Here is a 17228-nt window from a genome sequence, read left to right as displayed (position 1 = left end):
CCAGGTACTGTTCTAGACCCTGGGGAAAACAGTCATAAGCCAAACAAAATCCTTACCCTCCTGGATCTAACATTCTAGCTAGGGAGGTGGATGTGGGGGATAAGAGACAAATAATAAACAAGTGGACAAAGAAATAAGTAATTTCAGATAGCAGTAAATATTGTAAAGAAAAGAAAGCAGTGTGTCTTGCTAGCAAGAAGCTAGAAGCCTGACTTGCAGTAGGTATTAGGGAAGGCCTTTGTGGAGAGTTGATATTTGATTTGAGACTGGAATAATGAGATGCAGTCAGCCATGAGATGATCTGTGAAAGCCTCCAAGAGGGAGTAGCAAGTGTTAAGGTCCTGAGGTGGTTCGCTCCAAGTACTGACAAAAGTCACTGTGAATAGCTCTGTGACATTAGGTGAATCACTTAGCCTCTGTGCACTGCTGGAAAATGAGGATGATCATACCAGCCCCTCAAGGTTACAATGAGGATTCAATCAGACAACAGCTGTAAAACGCAATAGCTGGGCCTCCCTGGTGGCGCAAGTGGTTGAGAGTCCGCCTGCCGATGCAGGGGATACGGGTTCGTGCCCCGGTCTGGGAGGATCCCATATGCCGCGGAGCGGCTGGGCCCGTGAGCCATGGCCGCTGAGCCTGCGCGTCCGGAGCCTGCGCGTCCGGAGCCTGTGCTCCGCAACGGGGGAGGCCACAACAGTGAGAGGCCCGCATACCGCAAAAAAAAAAAAAAAAAAAAAAAAAACGCAATAGCTAGGGCTGGCACACAACGGGTGTTCAGTAAATATCAGCTATTATTTGGACAATACTATTATTAACTTAAGAAGGAAAGAATGGGCCTGGAGGGTAAAAAGGATGAGAGAAGGAAGCTTTTGTGGCTTATCCTTCCAGAATCCAAAATTCAGGATACAGTATGAGCAAGGCTCTGAGAAAGGGGCTTCTGATCATGACTCCAGGACATCCTAGATACCAATATTAATAATAATTCGCATTATCGTAATAGCTACAGCCATTTATTGGGCACCTACAATATGCCAGGCACTCTGCTGGGCACCTGATGTCCATGGGCCCCTCTGCCCCTGGGGTAGGCACTGTTATTAACACCCCCATTTTACAGAGGCTCAGAGCCAATAGTCACCAAGTCTGGAGCAAAGCCAGGAGGCCAGCATGAGGCCCAGCCACCACCGCCTACCTGATGACCTTTGGCCGGTTGTTGCCTCTGATGTGGGGTTACAGGGGCAGAACACTTCCGCCCCACTCTCCATCTTCACCATTCTCCCGGCCTGGAGGGGCTGGGAGGGGGAGGCAGAGAGGAGAGCCCCTTCTCCAGGGACCCCGCCCCAGCCTGTTCCCCACCCACACTGCCACCAACCCAGTGCTGGAGAAGAGTGCACACCTGGCGGTGACTTCCCAGCCCGCAACTGGAGCCCGAGACTTGGGGAGGCGGAGGTTGGGCCGGGAATGGGCGGGGCCAGTGCGGGGGCGGGGCCAAGGCTGCATACTTGACTGTGCGCTCTAGGGGACCCCACTCCCGACAGGGCGACTTCCCCTGAGCCGCCGCAGGGCGGAAAGCGGCATGAGGTGTCCTCTGGGCGCCGCCGCCGGCTCCGGCCACAGCCCCGCCTGGAGAAGGATGCTTCTAACAGGTGCGTGAGAGACAGGGGCTGCACCCACGGGTTGGAGGCAAAGAGGGGACATCCCCGGGGAGAGCCTTTATTCAAATCAGAGACGCCCCCTCTCTGAGCTCTGACTGTGGTCAGTTTAAAGCCCATGCAGCACGGGCGCCCGACACACAGGAGCTCTTGAAATCCCCAAGAGACGTGCAATTGACCCCTTCTACAAAGGAGGAAAGTGAGGCTCAAATAGGGGTGGGGTCATTCGCTCAAGTGCACGTGACTGGCAAAGGCAAAATCAGAATTCAGGACCCCATCCCAGTCCCTTTCCACCAGAGCACCATGTCTCACCCTAGCTATCCACATCTAATAATAATTTTAAAACAATAAGAATAATAAAATAACAATCATAATATAAAGAGGTCATTGTGACTGAGTACTTCTACATGTCAGCCTGTTCTAAGTGGCTTTCTTATAGTAACATTTAATTCTTAACCCCGTGAGGCAAGAGCCACCTGATCCCCATTTCATAGAGTGAAACTGAGACACAGAGAGGTTATGGGTCCTCCCCAGGCCACACAGATTGAAAGTAACAGAAGGAGGACTCGAACCCAGATGGTCCGTCCACCAAGACCACACTTTCCAGAGACCACCCACATCTGCCTCTCAGAGAATAAATGAATTGCCTCTTTTTCCAGGTCTTAAAAAGTCCAGTTCTGTGTAATTTCAAAACCCCACCCACAGTTGAAGGCTTCACCTCGTCGCCAGCTCTGGCCTGGGTCAGACTGCAGTGGAGACATGGTGGCACATGGTGGGCCTCATTCCTGTTTCTCTCTGTGGGTCCTTTCTCCCCACCCAGAGCTGAGGTCTGTGCCCACCCCGCCCCCCAAGGCCATGCGCAGAGGACAGGAAGGCAAGGAAGGGGCAGGAAAGTTTCAGCTTGGCTGCTGTAGTTTTGTAAGGTGGGGACACGGCCTTCTGTGTGGCTGAGGCATGATGGTTAGATCTTTCTGGGTGGGGAATCCACCCAGCAGGTCGTCTCCCATGGGGCTCTTTGCCAGGACAGCCTCCAGCCAGCTCCCTTCAGAGGCATCCACACTGGCTCAAGGAAAACTCCTGAACATCTTTGTTGTCCCACCAAATGCTGGAGGCGTGGGCCATTTCCACCCAGCCCACTCCCCCTCCATCCCTCACCTGGAGACTTAGAGGTCTAAGTTCCCACAGACTCCGGAGCACACATCTCCAGCTCTCCAAGAGGTTTCCTTGGGGCCTCCATGGTTTGGCAGGAGGTGGAGGAAAGCCCCAGCCCCAGGGGGGACCCCCAGCTCATCCTCAGCTCTCCCCCAGGAAGCCTCACTCTGTGCAATCCCCTCCTCTCCCCGAGCTCTCGGCCTCCCTTCCCAAGGCCTGGCGGGGGTAGAGCAGCTGGTGCAGGCACAACTGGTGACGGGTAACCCCTGTTAGCTAGACCTGAGTTGGGAATGGGGAGCTCTTAGCATCTGTTAGCTTGTTCTCAGCCTCTGGAACCTCTGGGGAGATTTTGAGACAATGGGAGAGTCAAGTTTGACATTGTGGTGTATTTATATTTATATTTATACTTATCTTTATCTTTATCTTTATATTTATACATAGTGATTCAGGGAGTGTCCTGGGCTCAAACGGGGAAAAATTGAATAGAGACTTTTTCTCATTTCATTGAATATTAGAGATGAGATAAAATAGCCATGCTCCTGGCAAGTAAGAGTTCTGGAACCATCTCTATTGTTCCAGCTCTGAAATTCCATATATGTATATATATATATATATATATATATATATATATATATGTATATATATATGTATATATATATGTATATATATATTTTTTTATCTTATATATTTTTTATTTATATATTTTTATTTATATATATTTTATAGGTATTATATATAAGGTATTATATATATTTTATAGGTATTATATATAAGGTATATTATGTATATATTGTATATATAGTATATAGCATATAGTATAGTATTTATAGGTATATATATGGTATTATAGTACATTTATATATATTTTTTATAGGTATTATATATATATATAAGGTATTATTATAGTACATAAATCTCATATATAAGGTATATAGGATATTTAGGTATTATATATATTTAATACCTATGTTAGACTGTCCTGAGCCCTGAAAATTCATAATCTCATGGCATCTCAGGCACTCAGTTGGTTACTATCAACCACCCTCCTTGATGAGTGGGAAAACTGAGGCTCAGGGCCCTGAATAAAGAGCAGCCGAGTCAGGGTTATGAACCCAGGTCCAGCGGCCTCAGAGTCTATGAATGAAACCATGATTTTACATCAGCTGGAGTAGGGATTGCTACGATGTGGGGTTTTCTTCTTAAGACGCTTTGAGGACGCTCCCTGAATCACCAGGCACCTGCAGCTGTGTCAGAGCCAGAACTTGACAACAGAACACGGACCGCGTGACCTGGGATCTTCCCCTTCCATCATGTATTCAGCAAACACCCCTAATGCCTACTCTGGGCCCAGCCTGTGCTGGGTGGTGCTGGGGACACAGCAGTGACCAAGAGAGCCCCAGCCCTGTCCTGGGACTCACAGTCCAGAGAGAAGACAGACCCATCCCCAGACAGTGATGACCCAGAACGGGTGGGGCAGGAATGGGTTGGGGGAGGGAGACCCAGAGGAAAGGGCTCAGGTCTGAAGCTGGGAAGGTGGTGGTCAGGGGAGGACCTTTCAAAGCTGTCAAAATCGAAATAGGACCTCAGAAAGATATGACGTCAGCTATGCAAATTGCATCCCTGTGCTCTTGGTTTCATAAAAGCGTAAGACAACAAACTTTTCTATCAAGATAGAAAAGCAAAACCTTGAGCAAGTTCTTGGGTATAACACTTTATTCCTGTCACTTTGACAAGAGCTTCCATTGCCCCATCAAGTCAATTAAGGTCCCTGCCCAAACACTGTATAATAGTATCTATTACCAAGCACACCTGAGGGTCAGGTGTGCTTGGTAATAGAAGAAAAAAAAAAAAAAGATTTCCAGACATTGTCAGTGTCCCCTGGAAGGGGGGGGGTGGACTGAGGTTGGGGGGGGATCATTAGATCAAAATCATTAGAGACATTATTATTCTCATTTTATAGATAAGGAAACTGAGGCTCAGAGAGGTTAACTAAGTTTCCCAAAGTCACCAGAGCTAGTAAGTTTTGGGACATGCATGCTGGCAATCCAGTTCTGGAGCCTGCCATCTGGGGTGTGTGCGTTTGTGTGTGCAAAACAATTAAGAACCTAGTTTATACTCTCTTATTTCATTTATTCAGATTTTACTTAATTTTTGAATGGGTTATACATTCCCATGGTTCAAGTCTCAATGATACATAAAAAGGCCTTGAGTGAAGTGTCTGTCCTCCCCCACCCAGTTCCCCAGGTACCTTCCCTCCCCACCTCCCACATATAGATAACCACTTTTTTTTTTTTTTTTTTTTGCGGTACGCGGGCCTCTCACTGTTGGGGCCTCTCCCGTTGCGGAGCACAGGCTCTGGACGCGCAGGCTCAGCGGCCATGGCTCACGGGCCCAGCCGCTCCGCGGCATGTGGGATCTTCCCGGACCGGGGCACGAACCCGTGTTCCCTGCATTGGCAGGCGGACTCTCAACCACTGCACCACCAGGGAAGCCCAACCACTATTTTTATATATCCTTCCAGAGACTCTTTACGTTTACAAAAAATGCAAATACATATTTATTTTTCTCCCATTTTTACACCAAAGATAGCATACCATATAAACTGTTCAGCAGCTTGCATTTGTATCTTCTTACCTTGGTGATCTTTCTCTGAGTTCTTCCTCATCCTTTTGTAGACCTGTATTGTTCCATTGTGTGAATGGACCATAATTTACTAATCAGTTCCTTATGGATGGGCAGTTGGGTATTTCCAACCTTATGCCATTATAAGCAAAGTGTGGCAAGTAACCCTGTACCTTAGTCATTTCATACTGGGAAAGTGTATCTATAGAATACATTCCCTGATGTTTAATTACAGGGTCAATGGTTATGGGAATTTTTTCATCTTGAAAGACTTTGCCAGACTGCCCTCTACATGGGGTTGCACCAGCCCTGTGTTTCCTTTTGCATTCAGCCTCACCAACACACGTCATCAAACTTTTGGATGTCTGCCAACCTCACAGATGAAAAGTTTTATCTTGGTTTGTTTAATTTGCATTTCTCTTACTATGAGTACAACTGAACATTTTCCCTATGTCGAGACATTTGAATTTCCTTTTCTAAGAACCTCCAACCTATATCTTTTGTACATTTTTCTGTTAGGTTGCCAATACTTTTCTTATTGATACCTAGGAGCTCTAGATATAGTAGTGAAATGGGCTCTTCATCTGTGATATCAGTTGCAGATTATTTTTCATAGTATGTCATTGTCCTTCTGACTTTGTGGGTGGTGGGTTGTTTTTTTTTTTACTTTGCAAAAGTTTCCTTTTATTATTATGTCAAAATTTTCAGTCTTTTATGACTGGAGTTGATGTTCTTACTGCAACAGTCACCATTCTAGTGAGAGGCAGAAGAATGGGGTGGGCAAGTGCCTAGGGTCTGGAGCCAGACTCCAAGGGTTTGCCTCCATGCTCATGCAATATGGAAAATTAGGGGAAATGAGAGAAACAGGGATGGGGGATACACTGGACAGTATCGTTTAGTGGCTAAGAATTTCAGCTGCCTGGGCATGGATCACAACTCAAATGTTTATCACTTACGAAATTCTGGAAGAACATCTTAAATTCTCTGAACCTCCATTTCCTCATCTCTGATGGGGGTATAATAGCTATATCAGTCAGAGGAGAGGCAAGACACAGATGGTCCACTCAAAAGGAGTAATGAGGAGAGTTCAATAGGGGGACTAGGCAGGGTATAGGTAAACTGACATGGGATTTTGCAGCACCTAGGGGCTAGCAACAGCAGGAAGCTGTTACCTCCCCTGGGCTAGAAGCTGTAAAAGGAACAGCAGACCCCAAAACCCCAAGAGTGGTTTACGGAGAGGGTCACCCAGTAGGATCTCTAATAGAGGGACCTATTGAACCAGTGCTGATGCAGCAGGGAGGGAGCTGTGAGACCAGTTACCTCAAGGTCACTCCCTTCAGCCCTCCTGTCTTCCACCAATGCTCCCATTGGCAGAAGCCAACCAGAAACAAAAGGCGAGGGATACCCAGTGATGCAGCTCAGAGAAGTCAGCCTTCTGGGGAACAGAACAGAGCAAGCTGGAGGGCGAATCCGCATGACATCCAGCATAGTAAGTGCCTCGTGGGGCTGATGTAGGAATAAGGAAGATAATATATGTTCAACACTTTAGACAGTGGCTGGCTTGTAGGAGGTTCTTACGGAATGTTCCCTTTCATTCTTTTTTTTTTTTTTTTTTCTTTTTGCGGTATGCGGGCCTCTCACTGTTGTGGCCTCTCCCGTTGCGGAGCACAGGCTCCGGATGCGCAGGCCCAGCGGCCATGGCTCACGGGCCCAGCCGCTCCGCGGCATATGGGATCCTCCCAGACCGGGGCACGAACCCGTATCCCCTGCATCGGCAGGCGGACTCTCAACCACTGCGCCACCAGGGAGGCCCCCCTTTCATTCTTTATTATTATTATCACCGTGGTCATCATCCAGTCTTGATGGCACTCATGCTCACCAGCACAGGGAGGGTTACTTGCTGGGACAGCATCCTGCCTTTGATCCCATTGCTTCCTGCTCTCTCCTCTCCCTCCCGCCCCCTCCAAGGCAGCCTGCTCGCACTGCCTCCTCGGAGCTGCCCTCCTCTGCATCTCTGGACCCCTTGACCGAAGGAGCCGATGCCCACCTGCCAGTCCCCAGAAGCCTCGACGGGGTTCTCTCCACTTCTTGGTTCCGAGGGCACAAGGCCCAGCCAGAAGCCGTGATCTTCTCCCCTGAGGGCCTCCCAAGGCCCAGCCACACTGGCCGGGAGACGCTGGATACCCAAGGCAGCCTGGTCATCAGAAATGTGACAACTCAAGATGCAGGCAGCTACACCGTGGTGCTGGAAACCAGCAGGGGACGCAGGAGTGTGACGGAGCAGAGATACAGGTCAATGGTGAGCAGGGCCCCATGGTGGGAGGCACCCGGTTCTCAGTCAGCAGGGCCCATCGGGACCCATTCTGTCACCAATCCTCCCTAGCAAACCACCCCAGAACTTAAAATAGCAGCCGTATTTTTAGCTCAGGATTCTGCTGAACAGTTCTTTTGGTCCCAGCTAATTTTAGTCGGGCTCACTCACATTTCTGCAGCCAACTGGGGAGGGAGTGCATAGGCACTGGTCCAGGATGGCCTCCTTCCCATGTCTGGCAGTGGCGGTAATTGGGCCACGAGCCTTCTCATCCTCCAGCAGGAGAGCCTGGGCTTGTTCACTCAGCAAAGGATGAGAAACAAGAGCAGAAGCTTCAAGGCCTCCCGAGGCCCAGGCTCAGAACGCGCATGCCATCGCTTCTGCCATGTTTTATTGGCCAAAGCGAGTCACATGACCAGCTTTGCTCCAACGGGAGGGGAATAGGCTCCGCCTCTTGGTGAGAAAAGTTGCAAAGTCTCCTGGCTATTTTTTTTGTCATCTATCACACTTTCCAACAGATATTCATTAAATATTTGTTCATTATCACTTGGGGAAGGACAAGGGTCTCTGGTGGTAGCCTTCAGAACTCACCTCTGTTTTTATGAGCTATTCAGCTCTGGACTTGCACTTTCACACCTGAACCAGAAAAACACAAGCCCTGAGCTTAACCAGACCCATCGTCCTTAGAAGGCAGTTTAGAGACGTATTAATCTACTAGGGCTGCCACACCAAAATACCACATGCTGGGAGGCTTAAAAAAAACCCAGAAATTTATTTCTCACAGTTCTGGAGGCTGGAAGTCCAAGATCAAGGTGTGGGCAGGTGTGGTTTCTTCTGCGGCCTCTCTCCTTGGCTTGCAGATGGCTGCCTTCTCACTATGTCCTCACATGACCCTCCTTCTTTGTGTGCACCCCTGGTGTCTCCCTGTGTGTCCTAGTGTCTCTTCTTATAAGGACATCAGTCAGATTGTATTAGGGCCCACCCTCACCGCCCCATTAAAGGCCCTATCATCAAATACAGTCACATTCTGAGGTTCTGGGCGTTAGCACTTCATGTGAATTTGGAGTGGGGGGGGGGCGGAGAGGGGAGGAGCACAGTTCAGTCCATAACAGAGACTATAATACTCAGGGTTCAGATTCTGGTGTGCTGATAAAGATCCAAAACAACAGCGTCTTAAATAAGACAGAAATTTATCTCTCTCACATAGGAGTCTGGCATGAACAGGGTAGGGATGACGTGGTGGCTTCAGGGTGGCGGGACCCAGCCTCCTTCTAATTGTTCTGTCCTCACTAGGTTCTGTCCTGCCTGTGGGACCCAACAGAGCTCCCATCACATTTGCATTCCAACCAACATAACAGGAGAGGGGAAGAGGAGTGAGGATGCCTCCCTTTTACGGCCCAACACAGAGGTTGCTCACATCCCATTGGCTGGGAACTAGTCACATGGTCATACTTAGCTATAAGAGAAGCTGAAAATGCACGCTTTATCCTGGGCAACCATATACCTGGATAAAATGTAGGAGTCTGTGACTAAAGGAAGAAGGGCAGAAAAGATGGAGGGAGACCCTGGAGGTGGGGATATCTGAGCTGGGACCTGAAGCCTGAGCAGGAGTGTGCCAGGTGAAGAGTTGGGGAAAGCGCTCCTGCAGAGAGACCAGCCAGCGTAAACACAGGAAGCATGAGTGAGTGGCTCCAATTTACTGAGCCCTCCCTATGGACCAAACACCGGGGGGTTTCACAACAGCCTGAGAAACAAGATGCTCTAAGCACCACCCCCCTTGCACACGTGGGGAGACTGAGGCTTGGAGAGGTGACATCAACAGCCTGTGGTCACGTAGAAGCAAAGGGCCAAGCTAGGATTCGCACCACTCTGGGATCCTGGAGCTCATCTCCTTCCACGCTGCCTCTCTAGCCCTGCAACACCTCTATGGTACAAGCAAAGGTGGAGAGAGGCGGTTAGGAACCCCGCTTCTGCACCGGGGTATTTTTTTACCTCCACCAGGACATGTAAGGGCTGCTGAGGTCCATCAGTCTACATATCTGTGATTTGAAGGCCAGTTCTTCCTCTACAAGCCCACCTCCACACCTTTGCCTGTGCCGTTCTCTGCCTGGAGCTTGGGCAGGCTCTGAAACCGGAACCGCCTGCGTTCAAATCCCTGCTCTTTTTTTTTTTTTTTTTTTAACACAATAATTTATTTCTCACAGTTCCGGAAGCTAGACATTCGAGATCTGGGTGCCAGTGTGGTTGGGTGAGGGCCCTTTTCTGGGTCTCAGAGTTCTTTTTGTATCCTCACATGTTGGAAGGGACTAGGGAGCTCTGGGGTGTCTTTTGTGCGAGCACTAGTCCCACATGGCGACTGTAGCACCTCTCAAAGGCCCTACCTCCTAATAGTATCACACTGGGTTTTAGGATTTCAACATAAGAATTTTGGGTGGACACAAACATTCAGACCACAGCAAAGGAAGTTTCAAATAATATGTATGGTATGATATTAGTTGGGTTAAAAAACAAACCAAGCTAAAAACAAACCTACAAATAATACTGTGTACTTGTATAAGTAAATAATATATAAATTCATACTAAAGGAAGGTTAAACTGATAACAGTGGTTACAACAATTAAGCATTTATAAATTACTTGTATAATTAAAAATAAAGAAAAGGCCCAGATGAAAATTTATGTAAACACAATTACCTGCTCCTTCACTGACTAGCCATGTGCCTTTGCAAAGTGACTTCCCATTTGTGTGTTTCAGCGGCCTCCTCTGTAAATGGAGTCACTGTAGACCCTCCCTCGTCGGAGTGCTGTGAGGACCAAATGAGTTAATCCACGCCAAACGCCTAGAACAGTGCCTGGCACAGAGTAAGCAAATGTTCGCCGTGAGTTTTTCAGGGCACTTGACCTCTTTGAGCTTTCCTTTTCCCATTAAAAGGGGGATAACAATAAGACCTACCTCATAGGGTTATTGTGAGGATGAAATGAGTAAATCCAGTGGCTTCTGAGCTTTTAAAATCATGACCCACAGTAAGAATTGCGTTTCATATCATGACCCAGTATGTTCGTATATCCACACACCACCAGTCACTGAAAGACAAGTGTCATAAAATAACAATTATTGCTATGAGTGATGCATTCTGATATTTTCTATTATATTTCATTTCATGTTTTAAATGCTAGTTACACCCTACTAAATGATTTCACCCAAGCATGGGTCTCATTCGCAATATAACAAGCCAGTAAGATAACAAGCTGTGGTCAACACATGTTTAGAATTGTGCTTGGCTCAGAGTAAGGGCCCAGTCTAGGTGGCTGTTACATATTGATTCTTGTTTCCATACCTGGTGGGCTCTTTCTCCTCCTGCAAGGCTTAGCTCAGGCACCACCTCCTCCAGGAAGCCTTCTGTGAGCTCTCTGGTTGGACTGAAGTTTTTTTCACTTTTCATGTTGCACAGAAATTGGAAATCAGCTCCGTGTGGTGGTCCCCAGCACTCATCACGACATCAGATTCAAATCCCAGCTGTGCCTCTCTCTCTGACCATGATGCCTGGCCCTAAGCACCCCCAGACCTCAGAGTCTTTCACCTGAGAAAAAAAAAAAAAACACGAAAAGAGAACTATGATGAGGATTATATATGTTCTCTGTAAGGAGCCCTCCCAGCAGCCAGTGGCTGAGGCCCCAAGCCTTGCAGGTCCCCTTGACCCCTCTCTCTCTCCCACCCACATCCAATCCATCGGCAAGTCTTATGGGCTCTGCCTGCAAAATGATCCGGAATCCAACTGCTCCTCCTAGCTCCTTGGCTTTTATCCTGACCCAGCTGAGGGTAGGGGAGCTGGGGGTATTTACATACCAGCCCGCGTCAGTCACTGTGGAAGGCTGCCCTCCAGTGTGCCCACGCTCCAGCGCTCTGGCCTGTTGCCTCCATGGTCAGAGCAGGCTCTGGCAGCCAGCAAAAGCCCTGAAGCAACAGATACAGTGTTGGCAGTTGGAAGGGCTGAGGGTGAGGGCATCAACAGCTCTGCTACATCCAGTGTCTGGGCACAGAGCAGGCACTCCAAACACATCCACTGGTGAATGAATGAGTGGATGAATTAATGAATGAATGCCTCTGTGGTGAACAGAAGAAGTGATCAGCCTCTCTGAGTGGTCTCCACCCACGTGACCTTGCTCCCTGTTTGCACAGCCAACTCTGATGGGGTGCTGCTGCTGACCTTCCCGGGGAATACACAAGGTATCCTCCGGAGTGAACTCAACTACTCAGTGATCCTGCAGTGGGTGGCTTCCATCGAACCTGAACCTGTGCTACGATGGACCTTCAATGGGCATCCTTGCGGGATCGGGGAGAGGCTGATTATCCAGAGATTGTCCTTGGAGGATCTGGGCACCTATGTATGCTTGGCCGAGAATAGCCAGGGAATGTATTTCTCCCAGCCTGTGACTATCATGCTGCCACGTGAGTACCCCACCCTCACCCCGTACCCTGTACCCTTGCTGGTCAGTGGCCAGCTTTCCTGATTCCACTGAGCCACATTCTATGCTCGGTCCCCTCTGATACCCTTTATAGCCAAGATGGTATCTCATTCTTTCATCCTCCTGGCAGAGTGGGGATTATTAGCCCATTTTACAGATGAGAGGCTGCAAGCCAAAGACATAAACTCTAATGAAAGCTCAGGGCAGGATCTGGAGCCAGCTGCCTGGGTCCCGGCTCCAACCATTTGCTGGCTGTGTGAATTCAGGAAGCCTCTTCGCCTCTGAGTCTCAGCACATGCCGGAGAAAAAATTAAGGTGATAATATAATGAGTGGTTCCAAGCATGGGCTTTGGAATTTGAATTTTGGCTCCACCACTTCCTGGCTGTGTGACTTTGGACCAGTGCCTTGACTTCTCTGTCCCTCAGTTTCCTCATCTATAAAATTGGGAAAATAACAGTGCCCACCCCAAAGTGTAGCTGTGAGCATTCGATGAGATAAGCAGGTGAACAGCTTAAAATAAGAGTGCCTATAAAGATGTAAAAAATAATAATAATAATAAAAAAATAAAAAATAAATTAAAAAAAGAGTGCCTAGCGCTATGGAACACCAGTGAGTGCTCAATAAACATGAACTAGTATCATTGTTATGATTAGCGTTATCCATATTATTAATTTTGTGCCTGTTACTGTACACAATAGCGTGTACGGAGGCTCAGGCGGCAGTAACAAGAACAGCTAGTTAACTGGGATAAGAAAAGTGGTTTGGGAGTCCGTCAAAATGGGGTTCAATTCCTGTCCCTGTGCCTTCTTGGCTGGGTGACTTAGGACAAGTGACATCCCTTCTTTGAGCCTCAGTTTCCTCCTGTGTATAATCACAGTGATCGTGTAGACCTCTGCAAGATTGCTATAAGGAACTGAAATGGTGTATATGTGTGAGGCTAGCAGAACACCAATTAGCAGGTGCTTTAAAAATAGCAGCAGTTATCGTGCATATTATTTTTAGTATTTCTGTTCATGGAGTGAGCTGGAAAGATACAGAGAAGCTGCCAGTGGAGAAGCAGGGAGGCATGTAGGCAGCGGGGATCACATGAGCAAAGTTCCAGAGCATGGAAAGGGCAGGGATAATGGAAAGCCTGGCTTAGCTACGTTCCTGAGAGCTGCCTCTCTCCCCAGCCAGGGTTCAGTGGGAGCTTCAGGGTTTGGTTTTGAGGTGATTTCCTGGGAGAAAAAAAAGGTAAAAAAATGTAAATCTTGGAGCACCTGTTGACCCTGACACATTCATTGAGAATGACAATACTTCCAAGACCCCGTTTCCTCACTCATCAACTGTTCAGGAAATGTATATTGAGCACCTATTATGTGACTGGCCCATGCTGGGCAGTGCTGAGGGCATCTGGTGACAGAGACAGCCCTGGCCCTGCCCTCACAGGACTCCCAGTCCAGGAAGGGACAGACCTGTCCACAAACAGTAATGCCCAGAGTCGGCAGGGCTGGGGTGGGGGACCTCAGAGGGCTGTGAGACCCAAGGAGATGCCTGACCAAGCAAGGGGATCAGGGCGGGCTTCCTGGAAGAGGGGACATCTGAGCTGACACTAGGATACATAGGAATTGTCCTGGCCAAGGGAGAGAAAATGGCATAAATGGCATTCCAGGGGCACAGACAAAGGCCTGGAAGTAGGAGAGAGAGGGAAGTGAGCTTAGGAAATTGAGTAGACTCCAACAGGGCTTGGTTATAAAGGTAGGGGGTGGAGAGAGATGAGACTGGCCAGGTGGCAGGGCCTCGAAGGCCAAGGCGAAGTCCTGGGGAGCCACGGCAAGGTTCTGAGCAGGGGAGGAACAGGGTCAAGTGTGAACCTGACTCACACACCTCTCATTCTCTCTGTGTGTCAGAAAAACAGAGTCGGGCATCCTGAGGCCCCTTCCCTAACCCGACATGGAGGGTAAATGATCACCTGGCTGCAGCAGAATAGCCCAATCTCGTCGGCAACTACGGTAAAGATTACCCTCAGAGACCCACACTCTCCTCCCTCCATAATAACGGAATCCTCAATTTTAACTGGGCACACCATGTCCAAGGGGAAAGTAAAACTACATTGGCAGCAAAATGTGAGAAGTGTTATGTGTGACTTGCAGAACATGTCCTTAAGGTGAGGGAGCATCCTTTCCTATTGGCAGGAATGGGGATGTGATGGCTGGAACCAAGCAGCCATATTGGATCATGAGGCGACCGTCTCATGTGGAGGAGGACAGGTGGCAAGTGAGGGGTGTGCTGAACCCAGCTTGTGCCAGCTCATGAGGGCTCACTGTGTACATCTCTTCCTAACTCCACATTCAATGATGACACATTGGTAGCCTGAAATCAATTGTGGTAGTGGTATTTACACCGAGGAAATTGGAAAATACTACCAATAGGATTTTTTTTTTTCAGAGAGCTGATTTACCAACACACCACTGAAAAATGGATGCCTGGAGATTCTGTGAAGCCATCCAACTAGCCCTGTGTTAAATACCTCTGGAATTCCTATTACATGAAAGAAGAAACAAACGTCTATTTGCTGAAGCCACTCTTGTTTTAGTGCTATTGTTCCTTACAACCCAGTTGATTCCTAATGGATATATCTAACCCTGAAATTGAAGCTGTAAAGTCAAAGATTTAAATGCCACTTGGCAAAACAGAGGTTGAATGGCCAGGAGGGAGCCTGTGACCACATACAGTCTTGAATGAATTGGGCCACAGTGAAAGCGTGAGTAACAAGGAAAAGAATATGCTAACATCCCACAGTGGGGGCAGCGGGGTAGGGATGCGGCTATCAGAAACATGAAAGAACTGAGAATCCCACAGCTGTTCTGGTTATTCTGTGACTATGTAGACATCACATGTTTTGTATCCAGATAAAAGAAAAACTGGAACTTTCCTTCTCTGCGCAGGCATTCTCTCCCTCCCAGGCAGCCATATCTGCCATGATGTGCTCACTGACCACAGGCAGAAGCAAAGAAGGAAGAATCGTCCTGACGTGGGGAGGAAGGAGAGGGCAGAGAGAAAGCTGAACTGTCTTCAGATTAGGGGAGACTCAGGGAGGAGAGGATGCTGATGAGACAAGATGAACTCCAAGATGTGTCCCAAACTCAAAGCACATCCTCTCAACCTGGTCCTCTCCCAGGTATTCCCCCATCTTAATGGAATATAAGCTTGGTAGGGACCCAAAATCACAGAGGCTTAAACAAGATAGAAGTTGGTTTCTCTCTTATGTAACAGTCCCAGTGGAAGCAGTCCAGGAATGGTACAGAGGTTGTGCTTGGTGAGGTCATCTAGGGAGCCAGTCTTCTTTACCCTGTGGTCTTGACATCCTTAGAGCGTTACACGATCAAGATGGTGCACCACCAAGTCCCCATTCCAGCCAGCAGGGAGTGGCAATGAATGGAGACAATCTCACTGCCTTCCTTTGAAGGCATGACCCAGAAGTTTCTCACGTCACTTCTGCTCACAGTCCAGCAGTCAGAACTTGGTCATGTGACCCCACGAGGCCCTGCATGGTTTATTACCTGCTCACATCTCTAGTCTCACCTTGCTCCATGCTCCCCCTCTCCAGCTGCACTGACTTTAGTCAGGGTTGGCTAACTGCTGTAAAAAATATCTCCAAAATGTCAGTGGTTTGACCCAGTAAAAGTATATTACTCACTCATGTCGTAGTCCAGTGCAGGTCACTGGGGAGACTCCTCCCCATGCAGTCATTCAAGGACCCACGCTCCTTCTAGCCTGTGTCTTGGCCCTGCTCTGGGTCATGTGACCACAGTAATATGAAAGCTTCTGAGAAATGTACTCTCACTGAGTTCCTAGAAATAAGGGAAAATGAGTTTAGGGAACAGTTAGCCAGTCTCCCTCACTCTTTTGTACTTAATGCAGTTCTCTCCTGCCCCAGGTTATTTGCACATGCTGTTTCCTCTGCCTGGAATACTTTACTCTCCTCTCATTACCCAGTTAATTCCTAGTCATTAAAAAATCCCAACTCAGTCACCACCCACCTGGATTCCACCCCCCACCCTAGCTGCACACACCCAGGAAACCTCTCCTCAATAGTCATCAAAAGTTGCCAATGTAGGGACTTTCCTGGTGGCCCAGTGGTTAAGACTCTGCCCTTCCACTGCAGGGGGTGCAAGTCTGATCCCTGGTCAGGGAACTAAGATCCCACATGCCATGTGGTGAGGCCAAAAAAAAAAAAAAAAAATTGCCAATTTATAAGTATTTGGGTGATATTTTGACAGTATGTCTCCCCAATCAAGATTGAGTCCCAAAGGGCAGGAACTGTATCTCCCTTTGCTCAACATCTTATCCTCTGAACCTACAATAATGCCAGTCCATGATGGGCACTCACTAAACACTTGCTAAATGAATAAATGAATGAATAGAAGAAAGAAAGTTAAATACTTTTTGAGCCCCAAAAGTTCTGCGGCATTGAGTAAAGCACTAACCTAGCTCTTTTCTGTCCTCATGGGGTGAGCCAAGGCCTCCAGGATCTAAGGCAAAGTGAATAAACAAAGCCAAATGCACAAGGGATTTCTAGCTATAACCTCTGGCCATAATTTCTCTCCCCAACTCTTATTTTTCACATCCATTTTGCCAGCGGTGACAAAAACATTTCTTCTCAACTACCATTTTTGATAGACTGGCAGTGGGTCCTCAAAGATCGGTATTAAGGATTCTGGGAACCTACCCATTCTCCCCAGGAAAAAGTGCCTGTATAGATTACTGATTGCTGGCATGCTCCCCAGGAAGGAGTGCCTGCATCAACTGTTGATGTGTGCTGAGAACTTGGACAAGAGGGTGGTGTCAGCAGCCCCATAGTTGCTTTCCCTGCTCATCAGCCAGGTGTCACGATCTCTCTACTCCCTGCTAGGGACCTAAAGAATTTTAGGCCTGCTCAAAGTATACTGTGCTTCACAATTATAGAGGTACAGCAAGATTCCTAAGCTATTTTAACAATGAATGAATGCCTCGTTCATTCATTCAAAAAATATGTATTGAGCAAC

At 48.0% G+C, this 17228-nt stretch overlaps 1 protein-coding gene across 1 annotated transcript; it reads left to right on the top strand.

Annotated features, from left to right (window-relative positions):
- Positions 1-1573: 1573 nt before the first annotated feature.
- IGSF23 (immunoglobulin superfamily member 23) lies at positions 1574-14113 on the top strand. The gene is made up of 5 exons (XM_060083111.1): positions 1574-1643; positions 2470-2572; positions 7392-7708; positions 11899-12183; positions 14091-14113. The coding sequence occupies exons 1-5, from the start codon at positions 1574-1576 to the stop codon at positions 14111-14113; spliced, it is 798 nt and encodes a 265-aa protein (XP_059939094.1).
- The last annotated feature ends 3115 nt before the right edge of the window (positions 14114-17228 follow it).

The sequence above is a fragment of the Mesoplodon densirostris genome, chromosome 19, assembly GCF_025265405.1.
Source record: "Mesoplodon densirostris isolate mMesDen1 chromosome 19, mMesDen1 primary haplotype, whole genome shotgun sequence".
NCBI lineage: Eukaryota > Metazoa > Chordata > Mammalia > Artiodactyla > Ziphiidae > Mesoplodon > Mesoplodon densirostris.
This window is presented reverse-complemented; position numbering and strand designations above follow the sequence as displayed.

Excerpts from the sequence above, each read along its gene's own strand:
- IGSF23 (XM_060083111.1), top strand. The coding sequence starts at position 1,574 with ATGAGGTGTCCTCTGGGCGCCGCCGCCGGCTCCGGCCACAGCCCCGCC. Across the intron at positions 1,644-2,469 it reads GAGAAGGATGCTTCTAACAG|AGCTGAGGTCTGTGCCCACC; the intron begins GTGCGTGAGAGA and ends CTCCCCACCCAG. Across the intron at positions 12,184-14,090 it reads TGTGACTATCATGCTGCCAC|AAAAACAGAGTCGGGCATCC; the intron begins GTGAGTACCCCA and ends TCTGTGTGTCAG.